At 40.9% G+C, this 25,325-nt stretch overlaps 1 protein-coding gene across 1 annotated transcript; it reads right to left on the bottom strand.

Annotated features, from left to right (window-relative positions):
• Positions 1 to 23,521: 23,521 nt before the first annotated feature.
• LOC103476182 (class A basic helix-loop-helix protein 9) lies at positions 23,522 to 25,033 on the bottom strand. Its single transcript, XM_008428322.2, has one exon. The coding sequence runs from the start codon at positions 24,774 to 24,776 to the stop codon at positions 23,922 to 23,924; it is 855 nt and encodes a 284-aa protein (XP_008426544.1). The 5' UTR covers positions 24,777 to 25,033; the 3' UTR covers positions 23,522 to 23,921.
• Between the last annotated feature and the right edge of the window lie 292 nt (positions 25,034 to 25,325).

Below are 25,325 nucleotides of genomic sequence, written 5' to 3'. Positions count from 1 at the left end.
GCAAATAATCACGGCGACGTCCAGTGAGTTATTTCTGACTGTTAAGTACTAGAAAAGACACATTTAGCTTTTGCGTAAATGTCTAAAGGCAGAAGGAGAACCAAATGAAAGTGCACATTTACGGCTTCGGGGCTTAATTTGTAACGACGGTGATCTGAACCCAAGTGAAACAACGTCACTCGAACTACTTTTGTATTTCAATTCGTGGTGTAAAATTACGGAACAAGTTAAACGAGGAGCTAAACCAAAGTCAAAGTTTAATGCAATTTAAAAGCAAATATAAGGAGGTCATTTTTCACAAGATATAGAAATATGGATGACAGATAGCACTAATGTGTGTATGTGTAAGTTGAGGCTAACACATATGAGTGTGTGTGGGTATGGAGGTATATATTTAGACATGTAAACTCAGATAAGTTGGAAAATGAATTAACCTACTTTATTATTATTATTATTTATTAATGAGGGTCCATCTGAAAATATGGGATGAGTTTATGGGGTAGGAGTTCCTAAGTCTCTTACTTCCTCCCACTCCTTTTCGAACATGTTAAGATTATTGTGGCACAACAATATGTGTCTGTTCCATTCCTTGTTCATGTGTGTGATTTGACACCATCATGTTCAAAATGAATAAATAAATATTGTAGTGCATGAAGGTGACTTCTTGTCGCCGCAATTTGAAACGATCACTGAAGACGAATAAAACGACGTCTGTTAAATAGCTGGACAGTCTCGGCCACGTTAGCGTGTGAATACAGAGGTGATGAGCCTGCAGGTAAAACGCAACACATTCTAGTTGTTGGTTTTTTTTTGTTTTGTTTTGTTTTGTTTTTTTCATACATTTCAGTCAAAATGCATCAACTCCACTGTTTTCAAAAGTATATCCATCCACCTGAATCGAAACAATGTCTCGATTCAAAGTATCCGTCGATGATGTGCACCGCGCCTGTGGAAGTGTTAGTGGGCAGGTCGTCAGGCGCGTTGGGGACAAATTAAGTAGATTAGAGATGAGTTTCCTCCCCTGGACGCGCCGAGCCTCCGATCTGCTTCTCCTCCACGATAAGAATCTGGAGATAACGTAACAAAAGAGAGCGGGCTTTCAATTCCGAAACCTATCCACTGATGAGGGTTCCTGTTGGAACCGAGCTTACATCCTGTTAATGGACACGCTTTCAGGCCGTCTCATCTGTTGACCCGCAGCCTCTCGGTCTGCTCATCAGGCTAAGTGTACAGTTGCGAGGGGAGAGCTCGCTTGTCAAGCCCGCAGATAAAAAACCCGGTTATGTTTGTTGTTGTTTTCTCTTGGACAAATGTAACGGATCCGAGGCCGGGTTTAGTAAAACACATCTCGTTTTACGGGAACTAAAGTTTATTAAAGACAGAAAGTTGTGGCCGTGATGCAAACGCAGAATGTTTATTGTGAACGTTGTTTAATTAAAAAAAAAAAAAGGGATGGTGCTTATATACATTGTTCTGAATGTGATTCTTAATGTTCTTGCATTCAAAAATGTGGAATAAACCAAATGTGGTTTATAATTTTTTTACTTATGATTTTTTTTTTTTTACATATCTGCTTCTAAACTTTATTAATTAAACTTTAAATTGTACCTCACACCAGACGGATTCCCCCCCACACACAATCTTTCCATACGTTGTGTTTGTTTTTTGAGCAGATTGCAACTCCTGTTACTAAAAATGACTAACTCCTTGTAACACTAATTTCCACAACAAATTAACTTGGCAGGAGCACAGAAACAGGAAATTATCATTGGCTTTACATAAATAAAAATGCAATAATTGCAAGCTTCGACAGCGAACCGGAGTTCATTCTTGTGCAATTCCTCTCTTATAATTACATCCAAAAGCTCAGTAGAAAAGGGAAATCTTGGGTGATTAAATCCTAAATGGCGATAGACTTTCCCATTAGTGTGCAAAAAGAGGCAGAACCAGTGCAGATCACTCTAGTCAATCGCTCTTCATTACAGCATGCAGAAATGTGATATTAGTGTGGGCTCACACTGCATATTAACGTAAAAACATTATGCGTTCATTCCACCAACAAACAGATCCTGGATGGGGGCTTTTTGCCTCGTGAATCCAATTAATGCTTTTAATTAAAGCCTGCTTGTTTCTTTGTTTGGCGTTTTTCTTAGGCTGCTGAATCCTGGAACATTTTAATCCAATAACGTTTGATAAAATTTCTAAGAGAAAAGCTTCTCCTGCAGACAACGCAACAACGAGGGACACCATTCGAAAGAGCTCAAACGAAAAGGCCTTCTTCGAAAACACCTTGACGATGTCAAATCTCCACATGCGAGATGTTTTGCACCGTTGCGAGTATTTGTCTTTCATCAAGCCTGTTTTTCTTCTACTTACCACAGCTCAACCTGCTGAAAGCTGAGTTCGGTTTCTGTATAGCGGCACACACGGTTGGCAGAAATGTAGCAACTGAATCATAACACAACTTCAAAACAACCCGTCTGACAGCCTGAAGTCAGCTAAAAAGCGACACACAGAAAGAAATTCAAGACCAGATGACTGAAAATCTTGAATTTGAACCAGTTTCGTCCTATGAATTGTGATAACGTTTAATGGATCCATAGTAAACTACCGAATTTATGTTTTGTCCCTTTTTTTTTATCATTCACAAGTCATTTAAGCTACTTTTAATCAATTGTAATCTGCATTTCTTTTCTTTTTTTTTACTTGTGGAGTGGATCATTTGGCCTCATACATAAAAAATGAAGACCATTATAGTCCATCTTCCTCTGCTCTTTAATGTGCAATATTTCATAATAGATTATGCAATTATTAAGCAATCTGAAAATTTAATGATGGCAAACACACAAAGTATAAGTTTGGGCCACATTATAAACCTCTGCTCTCTTAGGACAACAACAGACATTTCAAATTCTTGTAATATCAATTCTTGTAAAACTCTCGATTGCTCATAAATTCATGCAAGCTGCTCGCAGCGTCTACATTAAACAGAAAAGCTCCAGGAGCCTCGCAAGATCGACCAACTCCCCAACCGCCTCGTGTTTTTCATTTTCAGACCATCTCCATACCCATCCGAAGAAATATTCGTGTGACACGTCTGGAGGACATTCGTCAGATATTCACGCCGTCCCTCAAGAGACAGAAAAACTTTCCCGAAGTTTAATGTTAGACTTTGATGCTACAAAGGTTCAGTTTGTCTCCACCAGTCCCAAAAGGTTCACACAGAGTTCTGCAATTAAAGTCTGAATCTCGCGACAGACACGTTCGCCTGCTTTTAATATGAAATGACATATGGATGTTATGTAACTTTCATTCTTCTCGCATCAATCGAAATGACGTTTGGACAAAACAGAAAAACCTTTCTGCTGCAAGACTTCATTTAGGCGTTCCTCAGGGATCTCTTTCGGGATAATTGGAAATTGTTTTGCGCATGTTGCATTTCATACAATAGTTTATCTGCCAGCACAGAATTGTCTAAATCTCAGAGACATTCAATAGACAGAGAGGAATATTGACTTCGTCAGGTTGCTGCGTTGTCAGGAACCTGCATGCGATTCTTGGCAGCTCGCATAAAGTTGGACAAACTCATAAAAAAATCTAAGTGTTTTCAACAAGGACTCGCTGACGAGGTGAATCCTTGTCTCATTTTAAATGCTGTAAAATAGTATTTATGCTTTCACACTAAAAGTTGCAATGTCTGTGTTGGCCAGCTGAGTCGCATTTACTGTGTTTGGACTGGAGCAGCTGGGACCAGAAAAAAAGGTCAAAAAATGTAATACCACATCCAAGTCCATCCTGGCCTTTTTGGTTTTTCATTTCTGAACTAAATTTAATATTTCTTAAAATCCCTGGCACATTACAGTGCCTATAAGAAGCATTCATCCACTTTGGATGTGTTACCGTTTTTCTTACTGCTTTCACAAATCAATCATGAGCATCAAAATTTTTTTTTTTTTTCCCCAAGAAAAATTACCCCCAAAAAATCCTTTGCCAATATGAAAACTGATTCTTCAAAATAATAATTAGATAGAAAATTATGAGACATAAAATAAATGATTGCATAAATGTTCTTAAGTCAGTGATAATTGCATTTTACTCTATTCTTTCTTAACACACCCACTATTCTAATGTGAAGGGACACACACATATAAAGGCTCAATTATCTAGAATTTTATTGAAAAGTTCATTTATTTCAACAACTCAATTTAAGAAGTGAAACACGTTACATAAATTACTTGACTGTCATCTTCAAAAGGTACTTTTAATCTGACAAAAAAGCCTTATTGGATTGCATTTTCTAACTTATTTGAAATGACAAATTGAGTAATAAATCATTTCAATTTATAGCATCTTAAAGATTTTCAACATCAGCAGCATATCCTAATTTATTAAATATGACCGAACTTCAGAGGTGTGACAGAAGTTGCTGTTTCATGAAATTTGCTTCCATTCGTCTTAGTGTAACACATGTTCCTCCATGTGTCAACATAATGTTGTGAGATAGGAATCAGTCCAGCAGCAGCTTTAAAATACCACCTTATTGACTCCACTTATTTCTTTCCTTTTTTTGGTTTAAACCTCAGCTTGTTACAATCCAGCAGCCAAAAAACATACGAAACACTTGTAACGGTTTCTCTGTGGTTTTTAATCAGGAGCGTACATTCGCGGCCCAGTAGGCAAACTGTGGGCAGGCGTGTCACCCTGCAGGCTTTCTGTCTACATTTTAGGCAGCAGTCGGTAGAGTTTGGATGAGCCTCTCTTAACAAGAAGTCCTTTTAGACGTTTCATATTCATCTCTGGAGCAACACCTGCCGTTTTCCCTGCTGCTATTCTGGAGCAGCTCCTCTAAGATCCGCGGCTCGGCTGTCACCGGCTCCTGCTGCTCGGCGGCCCGCTGCGGGGGCCGACGGAGGCCGGCGGCTCCTTCTGGCAGCCGCTGTCTGCTTGATGGCTGAATCTTAGCTGCCCAAAATGACAACAGCTTCATTTTTTCCCCTCACTCCTACAACTCCCGTCCTGGCAGCGTTTGGAGGATTTATCCGTGAAACGGAGCCTGAATACTACGAGTGACCTCTCTGAAACTGCTGCATTGTCAAAGCCGTTCACAGTTTGAAGGTAAAACCGCAACTCTGAAGCTCGTAGAGCTGTTCATCTTTACAAGTAGAAACGCTTTCATGTGTTAAATCAGAGGACACTCTTCCATTTAAGAGCTATATTTAATTATTTATTCAAAATGCTTTAGCTAATTGTAATCTAAAGGGAGGAAAGATTAAAAAAAAAACAATCAATTTGCCAAATTACAGTGCCTTGCTTCCACTTCACCTTGAGCTTTGTGTTTAGAATAAAGTAAACAGAAATTGTTCTCGAATTTGCAGCTCCCAAACAAAGAACTCATGTGCTTGTTTCATAAGCACCTGGAAGAAAATGTCTGAAAAATGAGAGAGATACACCTTTTAGAGGAAACAAACGCAGGGAATGTGCAGCGCGCATTTGATGTGTGAAATCTGGAAAACCTTCAAAAACTCCTTAGGGTCTCTCTGTTATCGAGTGAGCCTTTCAGATCTGCAGGGTGGATAAATCACACGCCTAACTTTATCTTGATCCCCCCCGTTTAAACGTCCAATATCGAATTAAAAGCCTCCATCTTGCTTTCTGCTGTGCAGTTAACAACAAATCATTAAAACCTTTAGTGAAATAGCATAAGCAGTCCAAAAGAGGAACAAACAGCACACCTGTTAATACACGTTTAATCATCCAATCACATTACAGCACCTCAATGTGGTGAAGAATCTTATCTGAGTGAAAAACTTTGGCTTCCAACTTGCAAATCAGGGTAACTTTGCTTTGACCGACACACCTTGTAAGTCATTGATTGGTTCCTAGAGATGAGTAGGCACCACCACAAGGGGGCGCCTATTCCCCTTTGTTGTTCTATTGTACAGAGTAAGAACTCGTCTTCTACGTTGTAGAGAGGAGAAACATCGGTGCAGAGCGGTGAACTGTCATTACTTTCCTCATGTGTAAGACTATAATGTTTAGTACCATGGAGACCTGGCTTTACATGGACGAAGTGAAATAAAGTTAAAGTGTGGAATACTCCAACAGTGCGTCCTGCTGTTTAGGGTTAGCATGGCTAACCACCGCTGCTAACTCCTTCTCCAACCTCTCACCGCACCGTCACAACCTGAGCATGTCGGTTGATGTGTTTTAATGTTCTCTTGTAGGCCACAAGCAGGCAGCAGAAGGGATTCAGCTCATTTCAAATTCTTTTGAGAGTCTTGAGTCGCAACAGTCTTCTTTGTAAAGGCATCGCTCATCTTTATGAATCTCACTGCGATGTTCAGTCACTTCTTTACTAGGTTCACTGTTGTTGGAAGGCTTCTGCAGTCCCATGTCAATGCCGGGCAAGACATGGAGCTTACCACAGGGCCCGCCTTTCATTGGCTAATTCTCATTTTACGTCACAGCGCCGCTATCACGTGGGTTACCGGCTCACAAACTCATGCTAATGTACATTGTGGACTACCAGACAGACAGAAAGTTTTTGCGTCAGGACTCGGGGGGGGGAATGGTTTTCCGTCAGTGGGGTATCTGTACAGGCGATGTCAGGTATCCTGATTGTGTTTGTGGAACTAAAATTTACAGATTTCCAAAATCTGAAACGGAAAGCCTTGCTTGGATTAACGCTTGTGCACGACCGTCGTAGGTTCAATAAGAACAAAAGAGTGTCTGCTGGTGTAAGTATTATTGCTTTGCTTTCTTTGTGTTTAGTGAATGAAAAAAATAGTCAATAATAAATACATCCATTATGAAAACCTTTTAGCCAAGTACAGCATAATGGCAGTACCGATACAACTTCTCCACCTTGAAGTCTGTCTGTTACAGCCTTACGTTAGCTGAACAGATCAATATGCAATGTGTACCATATCTGACATACATTGAAGATTTTATTTCACCTGAAAAGGCTTTTTACTAAACTGTAATCGTGTTAGCCACGCTAGCTTTTGCTAAACTGTAATCGTGTTAGCCACGCTAGCACCGAGTACCGTGTATAAGTCCTAGGCACATTCGAACCCTCAAAGCCATGAATGTCCGACTTACCCAGCCTTGCAAGAACAATAGGCATCAGGAATCTTGTCCACAGCTATATTTATGCTGAGGGTCTGAGGATCTGCTGTTTTCCTCATCGACTGGTAGCATTTAGCTGCAACTCGCACAATGTTGGAGGCATCACGTGGCTAAAACATCTTGATGTCGTCCAAAAAAAGATGAACATGAACTTGTTGGTTCCCTTGTCCATTGTCGTGGCTGATATTTTGTGAAAATCCGGCAGAAATGCTTAACTAATCGACTCAGAAATACTCTGCAGAGTCAGTCGAGACGAAAAATCCCATAGAAGCTAAGCTCTGCAAGGAGGTTAATGTCAGGCATGGTGGGACTTTTGAGGGGCGTTTCTGGGCGGAGCTTGGTAAGGTCCATTTTCTTTCCGCTTCACATTTAAGTCTGGCTTGTTTTGGTCTGTAACATAAAATTCCACTAAAATGCTGAGTGTGGAAAACGTGGACAAAATGTGGAAAAGATCATGGGTTTAAACACACAGTTTAAGCATAACATATGACATAGCAAGACAAGATGGAGGCTTTCTCTGCGTTTCTCATTGCAGATCTGACTAGAGAAGAAGAATCTCGACATTCTTTCACATTCACATTTAACTCAGGTGAATGTTTGCATAGAAATGGCTTCTAATGCACGCTGAAATATTCATTGTCGTCTCATATCAATTCTGAGCTCCCTCGACGCCGGCTGAGCCCATTTGGCTAAACAAAATAATTTCCTGCATAATCTCAGTCACACTCCACAACCCCCTCTGAATCATTTAAGAGCCTGTCTCGTTACAGATCAGCGCCGAATCCCGACGTCGTTCCTTTTTTTCTTTTTCGAACTCCGGTAATTTGACAGGCTTTTTGATAAATACCTCAGGCTGTCAGATGACCTTCCCCACACCATCCTGTCTTGGTGCGTTTTTGCTCGCCTGTCTAAGAAATGCATCAAAGTGCTTTACTTGGCTGACATGAGTTAATGGGCTATTTTAAGCTCGCTGTGGCTGATAACGCGGTAAATTGTCCTTGTCTTAATGAACCAGTTTTGCACTATATTGTCATGGATAATCTATTATCTACAGAGGCTGCAGCATCCTCATTAGTGCCTTGTGCTTTGTTTAGTATAATTCGCCAAGAAAAGGAATTTGCCCGGGGTGATCTTGGCGTTAAATAGGCAACTGTAATCAATTAAAACAGCAACACCAGTGAAAAGCTCTCTTGATTTTCTATTACGTTTCTACTTAGCTTTTTAAATTGTGTTCATATTATTTAAGACTCTAAAACAATGCCCAATAACAATATTTGTGCCGTTTTTCTCTGTTAGAAGCAGATTGTTGCTCTGCTTTCTAATACTTTCATTATTTATTCCATCATTGTCTCAATTGATGAAAGAAATAAGCGGGAACTACTAGTGCTGTAAAACATACAGTGGCTTTATGCTGTACACAGGTAGCTCATTGTATAAGAAAATATTGACTAAATCTTTCTGTGTGAGGGCTGGGCAAATGATTGTGGTACAGAGTCCGATTGCTAACATTAGCTAGCTAGCTTAGCTAGCATCCCGGGCCTTACCTCTCTTTGTGTTTCCTTTCTAAGTGATGGTAAAAGTTTGATGTAAACTCCACTGTCTCTGACATCGAAGCGCTACAGCATACTTTGCTCGTCACCACGCGCTTTCTTCTGGATGATATATTTTTTCTGATTTTATGTAGTTGAAATTTGCAAGTGAAATTGCATGGGGATGGGTGACAGCAGCACTACCAAAAATGCATAAATAGAAGTCAGTCACTTTATTGCTTGGATTTAAATGTTTAGAATGTTTTGCATGACAATCAATCAAATTTTATTTGTATAGCACATTTCAGCAGTAAGGCATTTCAAAGTGCTTTACATCATTAAACACAAAAACACAGAGTCATGCAACATTGAATCAGCAATCAAAAACATTAAATTTCCTGCCGAGTCGAAGTTCTGCCCCTATGGGTACCTCATGAAAAAAACAAAACAAAAACAAAAGCAAGGATGTTTGCTTATATTCTGGGAATTTATTTACTAGCCATAAAAGTCTTGAGTCTTGAGCACTACAACGCTACTTCTAGTTACATCGCATGAGAAATAAAATAACTGTTCAGCGTCCTTTAGAGTTCTGACTTGTGTTTATCTAATGTTTTCCATCTTTATGGGTATATATCATCGTGATACATTTTTAACTAGCAAAAAAAAAAAAAAACAAATGTTAGAAATAACTTCTAAATATATTATCCTTCACATAAAAATCTTTCACCTACATTTCTCCCGCTACACTTACAACTGTGTCCTCGCCGCCCCAAACAGCAACCAGGGAAAACAAAACATTAATGCACATCAAGAGTATATCCAACAGTTACTGGGTGCTCAAGTCAAGGATGATCAGACTTGGCCTGTTGAAAGCACACACATGACAGAAAAGCTCCAGTGAAGTCTTCACTTTCCATCGCTCTTCAGGAAGAAGCGGCTATCCTAGAAGCTGCTGGTGGCCGTTAGCAGCTGCTGTGTGGAGAGTGATTTCACACACTGCGAGTGTGTTTAATTTGAGCGCTAGCTGCACTGTTGCAGAGAAAAAGGCACTCCAGAGGGTTATCACCACTGCCCGGAAAATTATTGGCTGCCCCCTTCCCAACCTGGTTGAACTCTTATCACTCCTGCTGTCTCAGTAAAGCAACAGAAAAAAAAAAAACTTAATGAAAGACTGATAATGAAAGTCTGTCTCACTGTCTCAGTCTCAGCTGCAGGACAATAAAAACAAGAACAAACAGGTTTAAGTACAGTTGAGACCCAAAGGCAGTTTGTGCACCGAGTAAGCAGTACAAATGACTGTTTGCAGAAACTGTGCAATAAGTAAAAAAAAAAAAACTGTTTTAAAACCTTTTTCTTTTATTGTAATCAGATTTTTGTTTTACTGGAAATTATATTTCCGTAACTTGTCTGTATTTTGATTAAGTTTTGTTTTATACTGCAGAGAGTGCACTTCAGTTGCTCTGTCACTAAAAGGACAGTGCAACTGATAAAGTATTGTATCTTAACTTGTTCTCTGTGATTCCCGGACAGGAAACGCAACCTGGACAGAATCAGAATCAGCGTTGTAGCACTGCTGTGTTTTAGTGTCACTCAGCGCAGATCTGATAAAAAAAAAAAAAACAGTGGAAAACTTTGCGCAGCATTCGGCTCAGACCTGTAATTAGTCCGCAGCACCACCACAGCTGCGTACCTAAGACATGCAAATACACACAGGTATCTGCTGCTCAGAAGAAGGTAAAAGCAGCGACTATAAATCTAGCAGTAGACTCTTTAAATGGGGAATATTACTCAGCACATAACCGGCAAGATAAGAAAGAAACTTCACTAAGGTTCGAACACGGTATCCAAAAATAACAGTTCTTGCATGACTGCATCTTAAGACTCGTATGTCCTGCTGTCAGTCAGGGCTAGATGTGTTGATCATGCATGCCATTAAAATTAGAAGCTTAAATTTAATGCTTTATATATATATGGTGCTTGTATCTATCAAGCAGAATAAAATAATTGATTGGATTTTTTTTTTTTTTCAGGTCAGATGTACCCATGGTAAGCTTGATGTGATCCAACGGGATGCTTTTAAATTCTCACTGATGTCTCCTGGAGAAATGCTGCAGCTGCTAATACTACCGCCGAAAAGGATGTACATAGAGGTATAATGAGCTAAAGGCTGCCACTTATCCCCATCAGGCTGTAATACAGCCGTTAGCATCAYCATCATTCCGGTTAACACAAGAGGGAAGAAGGTAGAAAACAAATATCACATTACTGGGTAGAAGTTGTTCAGGTAAGCTGATGCCACTGTAGAGTAATAAATGAGCATTAACGCGATGAAAGGAGAAAACGCATTTTGCAAGTTGAAAATATCCAAGAAAGTCAATTAGGTGAAAGAAGTCAGAATGTAAACAGATTTGTTCCAGGAAAAGTTATTGTCTTCGTCATTCACAGCATTCCCAGTCATAGCTTTGGCGTCATCAGAGTCGAACTAAACAAATACTTTAGAGTCTGTTTCAAAATTCAACAAAAGTTTTTTGTCTTTCTTTTTGTGTGTGTGCACAATAGCATTTTCTAAAGCTAGTTTCAGGACTGACTCTTGGGGGTTTGTGATGTCATCAACCCAAATACGATAAAACCGAAGAGCAGAGCTGTTTGCATCCGCAACAGACTCTCTTTCTTTCACAGTCCGAAAAAACTCAGATTTATGGCAAAAACCCAGATGGACAGAAAGCCTACTGAAGAAATCAGTAAGGACTGATTTTTTTTTTTTAAGTATTGGATATGCAAATTGCAGCTGCAGATCTTGATGGCTGACAAAAAAAAAACAAAAACAAAAAACACGTCAGACAGCAGGAGTTGTTGGTGAGATTACTAATCACCAGTCGTCCAAAGCCTGCATGTTGTTTGGATGGATGGATGGATGGATGGATGGATGGATGGATGGATGGATGGATGGATGGATGGATGGATGGATGGATGGATGGATGGATGGATGGATGGNATGGATGGATGGATGGATGGATGGATGGATGGATGGATGGATGGATGGATGGATGGATGGATGGATGGATGGATGGATGGATGGATGGATGGATGTTTTAAAACGTCTGCCCATCCACATCTTCCACTACTTATTTTACGTTCATGCAGGGCTCTAGAGTTTCCAATTGTCTTTCAATTGTTTCTTAATGAAGCTGAAAACATATCAAAACACTTAATATCCTAGAAGGGGTGCTTGCTGGGTAATAGTTTCTGACAAGGGTTTTTTTCTTTTCCTCACAAAGACTTCTCCTTCAGCACACAAAGCCCGTGGCTACTCTTTTAATCAGCAATTCTTTAGAATTGTCTTTCGGGATCATTGACCGGCACGCTCCGTCCAATAAAAATGTTTGACGTTTCAATAGATGCAGCCGAGCAAAGCGCATTAGTTCTGCAGCATTCCCGCTTTCAGACGCAATTACAGAACAACAGGGGCGGAAAGCAAATTGACAGTGCAGGAAATCATTCATTTGAAAGGTTAAATATACCATGTACAGTGTAGCTGAAGCCTGTCTGAGGAGCCCTAATGAAAAGCTGAAAAGAGAGTTTTCAGCGACAGGAATTCATGCCGAATAGCCGTTCTGCGTTCTAAAAAAATGAGCAATCGGAATAAGTTGTAATTCATAACTTTATCACCATCTCTGTTGTATTTATTTTTTTCTTTCCAGTGAACCGTGAACAGCACTAGCACAACTGAAAGGAAACCGTCCATTATCTACATTAGGATGCAGCTTTATTTAATTAGGCAAGATGTTCACTGTGAAAGAAGTGCCTGAGCAGACTTTTGTGATGCAGCTCTGAGAAATAATTAACTTAATCTGGGTCAGAGACAACACATTATCATCAGCTTTTTTTTTTTTTTTTGTCCAAAGTGCAACACCATTAATTTTCCCCACTAGTTCGCAGACAGAACAGAGCCTGAAACATTTGGAAAGCCCACCATAACGTTCATGAAAACACACAGCTTCAGACCACGTTATTTACTCTCCAGTGTAACAACTAAGTTGACAGGAGAGGTTTTAATAAAACTATTTAGTGTTTTTGTTGTTTACAAATGTTAGCAACTCTGTCCTTAATAAGAATGCAAATCTCCCCCGAGGCTTATAATGTATGTAATTATCCATCTTGCGAATAGAAATACAGCTAAAGATATGTGGGCATATTGCAGATGTGTAGCTACAGTCACATTTTTTTTTTACTTTTTTTTTTTGCATCAGGATAAAATAACATAAAATCCTAAGGTAACAATTTTCTGGATCAGAAGATATTGACCAATATCACCAGAAAGTCTTGGATTGAGCTTCTGCTTAATTGAAAGAAATATGTCAAAAATAAATAAAGCAGTTGAAAACTGATGGCTTTTTCAGAACCATCACTAGCTGAGCATGGGCGAGTTTTTTCTTTTTTTTAAAAGTTAAATTGTTGTAGACGTTTGCATTAGTGAGAGTTTCGCGAACGTCTAAAAAAAACGTAAGCTGAAACCACATGTTTATTTCTGAGTAAATATTTTTGAAAACGACGCTCTTGTCCACTCCGGTGTCATTTCTTTTATGTTTTCAAAAGTTTCATGTTTAATTTCTCTCCCATCTTTGTGAGCGTCGCGCACGTAGAGGAATGCAACAAGACGGAAACTAGTCGAATCTGACTGCAAGTGGTTTTGCTGAAACGCTCACTCCTTAGATGAAGAAAGCAGATCTTCCAGAGAATCTCTAGCTAACTTTAGAAATGAGTATGAAAAAAAAAAAAGATGAGGGAAAATGACTAAACTTTGGAATAAAATTTGAAATAGTTTATTTAACTGAAATGAAAGCTGTTAATGGCGCATCATTACAAAACATTTTATATTTTGAAGTTGCTTTGTTGTTTTTGTAGGCACTAGTTTTCCAAACACAGTCCTCTAGTGATGTGTTTTACTGAACTGCTTGTTCCTGAAAGTTGAACCTGTGATTCCTGGGGATCGTTTTCTTGAAGCGCACAGTAAATAAAACAAACCTGTCAAACTTACCAACGCAAAGCAAACCAATCTATCTTCTTTTGGCAGTCGGGGTTAAATTCTTTACCCTTATTATATTTTCTCCTCCAGTAATTGCCTTTTCTTCCTATTTCTCAGGCTCTGTAAAGGGAATTGATTAAATTGTGAGTCTCGGTGGCCCGGCAGGAAAAAAAAAAAAGGGCTGAACCTCAGTCAAGGAAAACTAGAGTAAAGCCCCAGGGGCCAAGTAAGTCTGGCATATAATGTATCTTTATCCATGACTAATAACACCATGTCTGCAGTGCTCACATTGCAGCTCAGCCCTGTTGCTAGGTGTTGCTAAGCACAAAAAAGCAAATCAATGCAGCCTCAAATCAGCCAGTGTGTTTCTCGCGTGAGCCGAAGATGCCAGGCTTTAATTTCTAATCCTAATTTTCCTCTCTAGGTACTGGCTTTAATTGAATGCCAGGAGAAATTTCCGCAACGTGGATTTCAACACATTTTCTACCCTCAACATTTCTCCTGCCTCCAACAAATCTTTACTCCCTCTCCGTCTGCACAATTATTGTCTAACTTCTGCTCCTAACAAAAGTTTTTAAGCCAATTCCCTTGTAAGAGAAATCAATCAGTCAGAGTTGGATTCCTAGAGCCGAAGAAAATTAAATAATTTATGCGTGAGCTGAGGGAATGGGCCTGTCCAATCACTTAACAAGGTGTCGTTTTATATTCCTGTGAGGTGCCTGTGTGTCAGGGTACAGATAACCTTTTCAAATACCAATTTACTTTTCCCAATTACTTAGACACACTCAATTAGCTGAATTACCAACTTTACGTCACCTAGTTTCTCTGACACACAGCGTGTCAATGATCCCACTAAGAACTAGGCGAAAAATACCAGGGGCCTTGTGTAAAAAGTGTGCACAAAAAAACTGGTGTTTTTGTTTGGGGTTTTTTTGTAAGTTCGGATGCATCGATAATGGTCTGGCCTTAGAGATTAACTGAGACCAACGCCAGCCTCTACACTTGGTGTACGGGAAACGGTCAATGTGAGAACACACACACACAGCTCTCACCAGAACACACATGATGAAAAATGCAGACGTGTACCATACGTGTCTGAAATCAGACAGGACGAGAAGAGGAGGCGCACCGACACAGCTGCTGATCACACTGGAGTCCGAGCAACATTTCAGAAGGAGCTCAGTGGAAATGAAGGGATTTTAATCTTGTAGATGTGTTCCTTTCACAGATATGTCATTGTTAGATTTGCCAGGTGTAACCCAATGTATCAGGGAGAGAATCATTGGGAGAAATCATCATCTTTGATTCGGATCAAGACTAGAGCCGGGAGTTTAATGTGTCAATTAAACGTTAGAAAAGACTATTGTGTTCGAGTTGTGCTAAAAGGAGTTAGCCTATCAGCAAAGCTATTCAAGCCCAGAATAGCATCTCGATGCTCAACATGCTGCAGACGTCCGCAACGCTGACGTCAGCGTCCACACTTCACATTTCTAAAGAAAGTGTTTTTGTTTTTTTTCTTTTTTCTTTTTTTCTTTTTTCTTTTTTGACTCCCACAATCAGCTCCTTCAGACTAGCCAGCACCAATTAGCAAACACCTGTCGGAACTGAGCTGAGCTCTTTATAGGAGCTACTTCTCAGTGAAACGCTGGTTAAAAAACTTTTTTTTTAAATAAAGTTGTTAAAGGATTAATAGATGTTTTGATGTTGAGTGCAAAGTGTTGGAAGGAGCAGGACTTTCTTAAAGAGACAGAGGCCCGATTTTAACCCAGGCAGATCACTAGTCCATCAGAGCAGATGGAAACCCAAACGTTTCCTGATATTTATTCAGGCATGAAAAATCAGTTTTTTCATTAAGCTCCCATGGTCAGTATATTATGGTTTCGGTTTACTGTCATACTCTTTTCTTATCAATCCTGTTGATTCAGACTAACCCAGTTCTTTTATAGTGCTGCATATACAGAGGTTGCTTTTTGCTGACGGGGCTCAGCAGTCAGATCTAAGCAGCAGAGCCTTTGAAAGATGACCCAGTTGTTTTTTCTTTCTTTTTGTCAGATTTTCTCTATGCATTTTTGATGCAGGTTTAATAAAAACAAGCTGTCAAAACTGAACGCGAAGCAGAGTTACTGAAGTAGGCAAATAGCGAAACGGGGAGTGGATGACGATGCGAAAAAAAGCCTTTTTTATTTTGTGAATAAAATAAATAAGATGTATAAACAGAGTATATACACCACAGAACCTCTGTAAGTGTGAGCGTATATGTTGTATTCAGAATGAATAAAATGTATGTAGCTATATTCTGCTCCACTTCAACTAAAAACTCAGAAAAATATCCTCAAAGAAGATAAGGAACTCGTACGGCTCATGCGAAGGCAGACGGGTTTTAGCGAAAAGCCAAAGACGAGGGTCATGGGCCTGGAACTCCAATAAAAAGGTGGCTTCATATTCATAAACCTGGAGCTTTTAAAGCCGGATGCTGAATACCGGCTGCCCTCCTGCTGAGCCTCTGTTCTCAGATTATCCCAGTGTCTCTGTAACCCGGGCGCCAGCCAAGCAATTTATCCATGGAGGATTGGGAGATGTGTCGCCTTGTCAGAATGTCACCTTTTTCTCTCTTTTTTTTTTTTTCTGCTCTCGCGGCTCTGCCTGCGAAGCTAGACTTCACACTCCCCGCAATTCTCTTTCATGCATTTCGAGTGCTTTTATTTTTCTCTTTTCACATTATTCTCCCTTTTCATGGTTCTGAGATCAGACAACAATTGTTTGCTTCTGTGATTTCTTGGCGTGTTCTGTGTTACATCACACACCAGCTTCACTTTCAATACATACCAATAATATTTTCTTCCTCTTTTTTTTTTTTTTCTTTCCTGTCCTAAGAAGTTTATCTCACTCAAAACCGTCAGTAGTCCTCATCCTCTGAGAGTCGGCTCCACGCTCGGAGAGAGTTATTCAGACCCAACCTTCCACTGACTGCAGCTTTTTCTCCTTTGACACATATTGTTGGAACTGAAACACACTTCCTTTGTCTGTAACATCTGAATTTTCTTTTTCTGCCTCCCAACCATAATTTTTTTACGAATCTGTCACCTACTGGTAGCTGATGTAGGTGTTCAAGATTTTTGATGTATTATACCCAAACTATGACAGATTTTACAACTTTGGAAGCTTTAAAGTTTTGTGTTTCAAGTTTTTCCAAATTTAACGCAAGATATTTAAAGTAGTAGGCAATTTGGAAGTGTGTCACCTAGATAATATCAATCAACATCAATCAAAAGCAATTTTGTGAAGATGTCTGCATACATTTACTTTTTTTCGCCCCCACAGTCTTCTTGGCAGATCTTCTCAAGCACAGTCAGGTTGGACCGACTGTCAGGTGTCCAACCTGACTGGACAGTTTTTAGGTCTATGCAGAGATACTTAATTAGCAACGCACTACACACGAACCGATTTCACTCACTAACATTAAGAGGTCAGATGGGAAATCTTGCAAAAACTGTTGAGACCAAACAGGGGCTCAGCGTGAACAAACATGGTCGACTAGAAAGAAGCACTGCTAATAGTTTGTGGAATATATTTTAAAAAAAGAAAGACGTGACGCTCACCAGACTATCTGGTTTTGTTTTGTCTTATTAAGAACTCCCCCTCCTTGTCTACATATCACACTGAACAGGCTGGGTTCTCGTTTGTCCTCGGGGAACAGCCCACACATTGCGATATCGGAACAAGACAACGTAGCACGTCGAATGTGGTCGATCGGAGTGGTCAGGACTTCCTTCCGTGTGGACCAGTCCATTCTTAAAGCACCACACATGGAAGGATCTCTTAAGATTGTAAGAGTCATTCCGATAATCGGGCTGTCCTTAACATTGTTGAATCGGGGGGAAAAAATCTGCCAAAAAAAAACTGCATGTGAACAGAAGTTAAGACTCTTCATCCTCACCTGCATCATCCAGTCGCCGCGTCACGTTCATCTGCAGCCAGCCTGTCAGCATCGGACCATGTCCCGTCACAGCAAAGCTCCTGATTATAAGGATCTTCAATCACGGCATCATCCGCTCTCCAGCCATGTTCAACCCACCGCCACCTCCACGCTCCTGGCTCCTCCAGGCCTCCATCCTTTCTCTGACCACCAGTGTACGGGGCCCGAGGGGAAGACATCTCAAATCAGCAAAGCAAATGCTCATCCAAGCTTACTGCAATTTACAGCACGATGTCTTCTGCCGGGGGTCCGAGAGCCAAAGAACTTTAATTCATCTAGTCGATAAAACTTTTTAATCGATGAGTCTCTCCAGATTGAATATAAACTGTGTTTTTTTTAGGGGGGTGGGGGGGTTCAAATAGTGTAAAAGAGTTTTGTGTTACCTTCTAGAGTCGGATTAGATGCCTCATCTCACCTCGCCTTATTTTTTTTTATATAAACTGAATAAATTCCAATATTATTGAAAAGTCCATTTACCACTAAGTGAAACACACTAAACAGATTAATTAGCTGCATGGTTTTATTTATGCTAATTATAATGATTTTCCATTTTCAGCTAATAAAAATGTGATACTTAAAATTAGACCAATAAAAAAACAGCATTTTCAATACAGAAATGTGGGCTTGATGAAAGAATGCTCGACACCAGCTTTTATGACGCTACTTTCAAAAGACGCTTTGAATCTGGCAAACGCCCCTCATCAGAGGCCACATTCAGATTTATTGAATACGACTGCATGGCATTAAAATTTCAGTGTTTCTTTTATTTGATTCTGTTCATTTGTATTTGTGCTTCTGTGGAAGAAACAGGTGAGAGAAGATCTTTAAAAATAAATTACAGAAGCACGCGAGTATGAGCATAATCTTTTTTTCACTGAGCCTCTCGCATAAAAAGACATTCAAACTCCTAGTGAGAAACACTGTCTCGGTATGTTCTATTTTCAGCCGAACCACCGTTGTTTGCAAAGACACCATTGTCTGTTTCACGTTTGAAACGGTGCACATTATGTAAAGTCTCAGCGGTGGAGCTCTGATGATGGTTCTCCCAGTCGAAAACTCTGTCGAATCCTCATCCATGGCACTCGGACAGCTGAAGATGTGTCCAGGAGTAAAGGACTAAAGTCAATTTGGGGACAACAAGCTTCATAACCTGCTTATGCTTCTTTTTTAATGCCTTTTGCTTCACAGCAAACCAACTGTTATTTGGCATCACATCGCTGTTTGTGAATTGTTTTAGAAATTAAACCCTGTTAGCCTGCGCGCGTGCGGCTTAAGGCCTCCTTCACCTCCTGCATATTTAACGCAGCCCTTTCAGGTTTTATTGGTTGCAGTAAAAGCTAGTCTGTTATTAATAGAGGAGATGAGTAAAATGATGCCGCGTAACGCAGCGTTTGCGAAAGGTTCGGTCCTAACGGGGAGATGAAAATGTCAACAGCCCTTACGTTGCTCGTTCAGGCATGAAACGGCTTACTGTGAGGTGCCTGTGCGGATGTTTTAAATTAAGCGTTTATACTTCAGTCCCGACAAGCCGGACCTTTTTATACGTTATTAAAAGTGGCCTTGATGAAACATTTTTATCGTTATTTTGTAATTCTCCTTGATAGTTATTTCTGGTCCTTCAACTCGACCATGAAATGTGGCGCGCTGTGTGTTCACCAGGAAACAGGAGGACAGTGGACAACGAGTGAAGGACAAAACAGGCGGTGTCACACTATCCTAAAATAAATACATCTAAAAGTCCTGCCTTTTAAAACGACTGGACTTGAGAAACAAATTATTCTTCAGTTTCTCATCTAATAAGGTTTTCATCTTAGTCCTTTTTAAAGACAGGGAATTTCTTGTGCTCCATTTTATGTGCAATGTTTCAACAAGGTAGACGTTTATGGCGGTGCGACAATTCTTTACTTTTACCTTTTTATGCTTGCATGGAAACCTTTGCATTTGAATGCAAAAAATAAATAGGTTATTATTAGATTAATATTCACTGCAGCAAGCTGTTGACTCCTGAATATCTGCAGAAGGTAGTTTCTCCGCTCGCTGTGGCCCGGCTTCCATCTAGTGGTGAAACTCTGCAGATACAAAAAGAGAGAGGGAAAAAAAATAATCCATGGATCTTCTGCCTATATAGTGTTTCTGAATCCTGGCCCTCACGATCCACTGTTATGTAAGTTTTATGTGCTTCCCTTCCTACCAAGTGGGATCATCAGGCCTCTGATGCGTTTGATGGCATCCCGAGGATCACTGTGTCACCTGACCAGAACTCACTTACCAAGCAGTTGGCTTGTCTCTGTCATAAAAAATTGTATCAAATAATACAATTTGTATTATTTGATACAAATAATACAAATTTGTATTATTTGATTACAAAACCAACGGCTACGTTGGTTTTGTAATCAGTTAAAAACCTTCTTAACATCCGAGATGAATCCTCTACAGGTTTATTGACAATGGAAGGGAGGTGGAACTGAAACAAAGTGCAATTACTCTGTTTGCCTCAAGTAAACTCAGTAAAAGTGAAATAAGTCACTTTTTTTTAAATGACACTTGAACTTTTTTTTTGTTCAATCTGAAGTGGTTTAGCACATGAAATATGTTGACAATGTCAATTCACCAGCAGTAAATATTTTTTTCGCAAAATAACATTTCCCTAAAAGTTGTCAATAAAAATGACAAAGAACATAATAAACATAGCAATACCATGCATATTTACTGCCTAATTACCTCAAACTATATCCTGTGTTACAGCATCTTGTTACTGAGTGTTTCTCAAAGTGAGAGCACCATTTTAGTGAGTTTTAAAGATGACCTTTAAACCCCTTAACCTGCAGCGGAACGCCCGCTTGTTGTTTTTCCATTGTATTTTCCAGGGTTAAGGCTAACGTTAAACTTGCTTACAAAATCTAATTCAAGCAGGAACAAAAATTATATATATATGTATATGTGTTCATCACATGAAATCCCAATAGATCACATTGTTTGCGATGTGTCAAAATGTGCGAACTGCAAATTAAATGAGTGCTTTGGCAAGGCTCTGCAGATCGACCACATGACAGACAGCAGTTAGACAGTCTCAGACCTTTAAAAACCGGGACCGGTTCTGTGTGTCATCAGAACAAGACAAAAACAAACCGTCACTTTTGGCATCCGCAAAGGAATTTCAAAGTTTGGAGAAATCTCATCATAGCCGCCCCTGTGTGTGTGTGTGTGTGTGCGTGCGTGTGTGTGTGTGCGTGTGTGTGTGTATGCTGCGTGTGCAGCTGTCCGCGAGAAGAACATGAAGCAGCGGGGGCTCGGCTATGTATATATAAAGAGAGGAATCACTCTGAACACTGACTCATCGCCGTATATCATGCAAACACATGCAGCATGTCACATCATTTCTCGTATTTCTGCTTGTTTTCTTTTCCATCAGCATGGCAGCCTGAGTGTTAGGGAGGCGGGGCGGGCTGAGAAAAAAACGATGCATCACTGACAGGCTCACAAGCTGGAGGAGTGAGGTAAGGCCTCAGATGAGTCACGAGTCGTCGTAAAAAAAGCTGACCTGTTAAAGCACTTCTCTGCAAACCAGCAGCAGTACAGTCGAGGCCAGGCGCCAGATTGTGATGAATCCGACTCAACACGATCTCCTGAAAGTTGAGATCTAACAACCGATTTTCATTTCTTAGAGTTATTTCTAGTTCACACTTATTTCTTGAATCTCAAAATGTCACTATATATATATATATATATAAAATATTTATTTATTTTTAATCAATGAATTCCCATCATTTTCTGGCCAATCCCTTCCTCACGTAATATTAAAATTCTGCTCTAATGAGACTGGTAATTGTACAGCACTGTGATAACGTATTTACATCCCTTGAAGTCTTTCGTATTGCGCTACACTACAAACAGTACGGTAACTTGTTTGGTTTGTGTTTTATGAGCTAAACCAACATGTAGTGTAGAGTGACAAAGCAGAAGAAAAACTATATAAATGCTTTTCGAAAGTTTTTGAAAGTAAACCTTCACAGTACAGTGTGCTTTTGTGTTCAGACCATTATTTTATTTTTTATTTTGCAAAGTAGCTCAAGTTCAGTCAAATTGGATGAAAAGTGTCTATAAATACCAGTTTTTTAAGTCCTGACCCAGACTTGCAGATGGATTTACCCGTTTGGACTTGTGAACCCTTTAGCACATAAACACACTTTGAATTTAACGCTTCCATTGCAGTTCTGGCCTTTTAGTGACATCATGCTGGAAGTGGAAGCTCCGTCATCCCAGACAAGTATTATCCAGGATTTTCCTGCATTCCTGTATCTCACTTGTCCATGCTAAGGAAAACCATCCCCACATCATGATCCTGCCACCACTGTGTTTTATTTTGAGGATTGTATGTCAATGGTCCAGTGCAGAGTTGTGTGCGGTTAAAAAACAACAACAATTCTCGTTTGCACCAAAGAAAAATTGATGATCAACTCTTCATTACTTAAAAGCATTGAATGTAAGCAAGAATTACTAGTAATAAGTCACATGATTGCTGGATACGACATTAAACTGGGTGGAATGCAGCACAAGCTGGGACTCTGGTCAGTTAGCGAAATAGTTTTCATTTTCATCGCAAACTCACGACTCTTCAGCCAAACTCTGTGGGGTAAAGTAAAGCCGAGACGAACAATTTGAAAGACTTTGGAAAAGAAATATGATTCACAAAGCGTCACATCAGCTCACTGTCACTCCGCAGCGCTCAAGTGAGTAAATAAACTGGCACCGGAGCGAATGCAGCTCGAACCTTTGAGCCAAAGAGGGAGGAGAAAGAGACATGCCGTCACTGAGTGCTGTCAGCCATCGCTGTCTCTCGCTGGTGATTCAAGCTTTCCCAGTGATTCACGTCTGCTCAGAGACTAAACAACAGGCCCAGAGTGTTGTCACTCTTATTTTTTTCACCACCGACATCCTCCTCGTATTATTTCGCCCCTCCTCTCCATTCATCTCTGTGTCCGTCTCCCCACTGCTTCCTGCTTGCTAATTGTTGCTGTGCCCACACACCCGGTTGTTTTTCCACCGACCGCGCACCAGCTCCCTCTCTCTCTGTCTTGAGGTCCTTGTTGTTAGACCTCCAGGACGTTCAAAAAAGAGAGAGAGAGAAAAAAAAACTCCTAACACACCCAATTCCACCTGCGGGCCGGTGCAGCCCAGCAGGGGATTTCACTGCGCTGATGACGGGGCGCACTCTTCCTTCCTGAACCCACATAAATCTGTCGATGGCTTCTGTCCTGGAGTCTAATATTAAAGCTGTTTTCCATCACGCCAAACTGCAAGGAAGGGAAAGCTATTGTTAATTAGCATGGTCTGGTGTAGCTGCTAGCACTGGCCATGGCTGGGACTCACCCCTTGTTTTTAAAGAGCCTCCATCGTGACAGTGCCGACTTCTGCCGTTGAGGAGGATTATTGGTAATAACCCACCCAGTCACGATGCATTCGTTCTTCTTGAAAAGCACTGTTCACACTCTTTCTACTGCCCGCTGATTTATAGTTTGAACCTCTGCCACAGTTGTGCTCTTGCCTCTGTTGAACTGTGTGTAAATTCCACCTTGACTTCTCTTCTCAGAAAAATGACAAGAATGGACTTGCAAGGACATTTCCACCGAGCGAAGGACCTCTGTCATCTCACAGAATACGAGAAACTACCATCCTGAGGCTATAATCAAACACACACACAGCTCCAGACACAGACACACACAGCTCCAAGCATCCTTGCACACTTTGCAGGATTTGTGTTGGTTCAATCGTGAAACTGCAAAAAAAAATAAAAATGGAGGCAAAAGTAATTTAGATTAAACATTTAATTTCAGAGTTCAGAAAAGGGATGCATGAGTTATTTTGCAAAAGCAAAACACGCTTTAATGTATCTTCAACACAAAACAACAGAATAAATACACTGACGGGTTCTGCAGTGTTGAGAATGAGGTTTCTACAAAATAAAACGCTCACAAAGCAGTTCTCTTCACAGTTCTCTTCATTTTTCAAGGTCTTACATCGAGGAATGTAACAAACTTTAACAACCGCAAGGAATGACATTTTTCTGACACCATGTCATCCTTTTCGACAAGCACGCTTTCTATCGGTTTAGATTAAACGTCTAGAAATGCTGGCTCATAATACTCCCCCCCCCCCTGCTGTCCGCAGAGTTCAGTTAGCTGGTTCTGCGCCCAGTTGTCTAATTTCTGAAAGTCTGTTGCTGCTGTCCGGTTCTCTGGGCTCACAGTAGAACCCGAGCATGTTACAGTATATCTGAGCACAGAGGGAAGTTGTGCTCTGGCTCCTGCATGTAGCTCACCTGCCATGGAAGCCCCAGAGTAGGAGGTGGCTCCACAAAACTGTCCATGTATCCCTGAGGACACGGGGTCCACATCCCCGCCTGATACCCCAACCCGTCACCCATCTGAGGGTATCGCAGCGGACTGGGCGGGTGATCGTCAGGGCTGTTGCAGTGTCCACGAGAGGCGTAAAAATGTCCCTCAGTTGGATAACAAGGGTAGTGTGGTGAAGGTGGACATGATGTCGCCCCCTTATCCATGTATGCGTATGGATCCGCAGTCAGCCTGTGGAGGTGAGGCCCCTGTTGCGGCTGCAGCTGCTGAGAGATGGACGCGTGCCAGGGGACATAGCTTTGATGCTCCAGGCGAGGAACTGCAACTCTGGTCTGCTCCAGTCGAGACCCTCCCACCACAGCTGGTCCTGCGGGTGACTTGTGGCATTCCCGGTGGCTGCACGGCTTGTTGGGAGGATTTGAACTCAGGAATACCGAGAGGGCAGAGATGCGGTTGATGGCCCTCTGCAGGGTGGCGATCTTAGACAACCGTTTGCCGCTCAGGTCATGATTCAGGGCAACTCGGAGAGCATTGAAAGCTTGGTTGTAGTCCATGATGCGCTTTCGCTCTCGCACATTAGCAGCCATTCTCCGAGCCTTCGAACGGACCGGTCTGTTGCGCTTCTTGTTCTGGCCTTCCTCAGGGTCGCTAGGACTCCCTTGAAAAGACTGTTTGACACCTCCATCGTCATCGCCTTGTCCCAGCACGCCGATCTCGAGCTCTTCCTCAGAAAACTCAGAACCGGTGACACTGCTGCAGCTCATTGTGTCAGTAATGCGGACACCAGACAAGTCCGAGCAAAGTCTGAGAGCGGGATTTGTTGGTTAGAAGTGGCCTGCCTCATCAACGCGCTTCCTTGACGTGTTCAGTGAGTGGGGCTGCCGGTGTTTGCTGCTGCCCAGGTAATCTCTCTCTGTCTTACTCCTCTGGTGCACCGTGGTTACCTTTACCTCAAAAAGACAGGTTGGTCTGCTTTTTAAAAGATCTTGTAGTCACATGGTACAATCATTTGAGAGGCATAATGCACTCTCTCTCCCCTTCCAAGTTTATGGGCGCCCTGCAGGCAAATGGCACTGTCACCTCCTCCTCCTCCTGCGCTGACTCTCCCTCACATCTCTCATCGTATCATCCAGGAGAGCTGCAACTACTAGATATTTACACACACTGCATGAGAAGAAATATAGCCTTCCTTTAACTGTCTGACATTAAATCAGACCGATCTTTCCTCGTTTTAGGTCAGTTGGAATTACCAAAACTATTTCAAATATTCTTAAATTTAACAACTTATTGAAGTGGTTTACTAAACTAGCTTT

Source organism: Poecilia reticulata, linkage group LG14, assembly GCF_000633615.1.
Source record: "Poecilia reticulata strain Guanapo linkage group LG14, Guppy_female_1.0+MT, whole genome shotgun sequence".
Lineage (NCBI taxonomy): Eukaryota > Metazoa > Chordata > Actinopteri > Cyprinodontiformes > Poeciliidae > Poecilia > Poecilia reticulata.
This window is presented reverse-complemented; position numbering and strand designations above follow the sequence as displayed.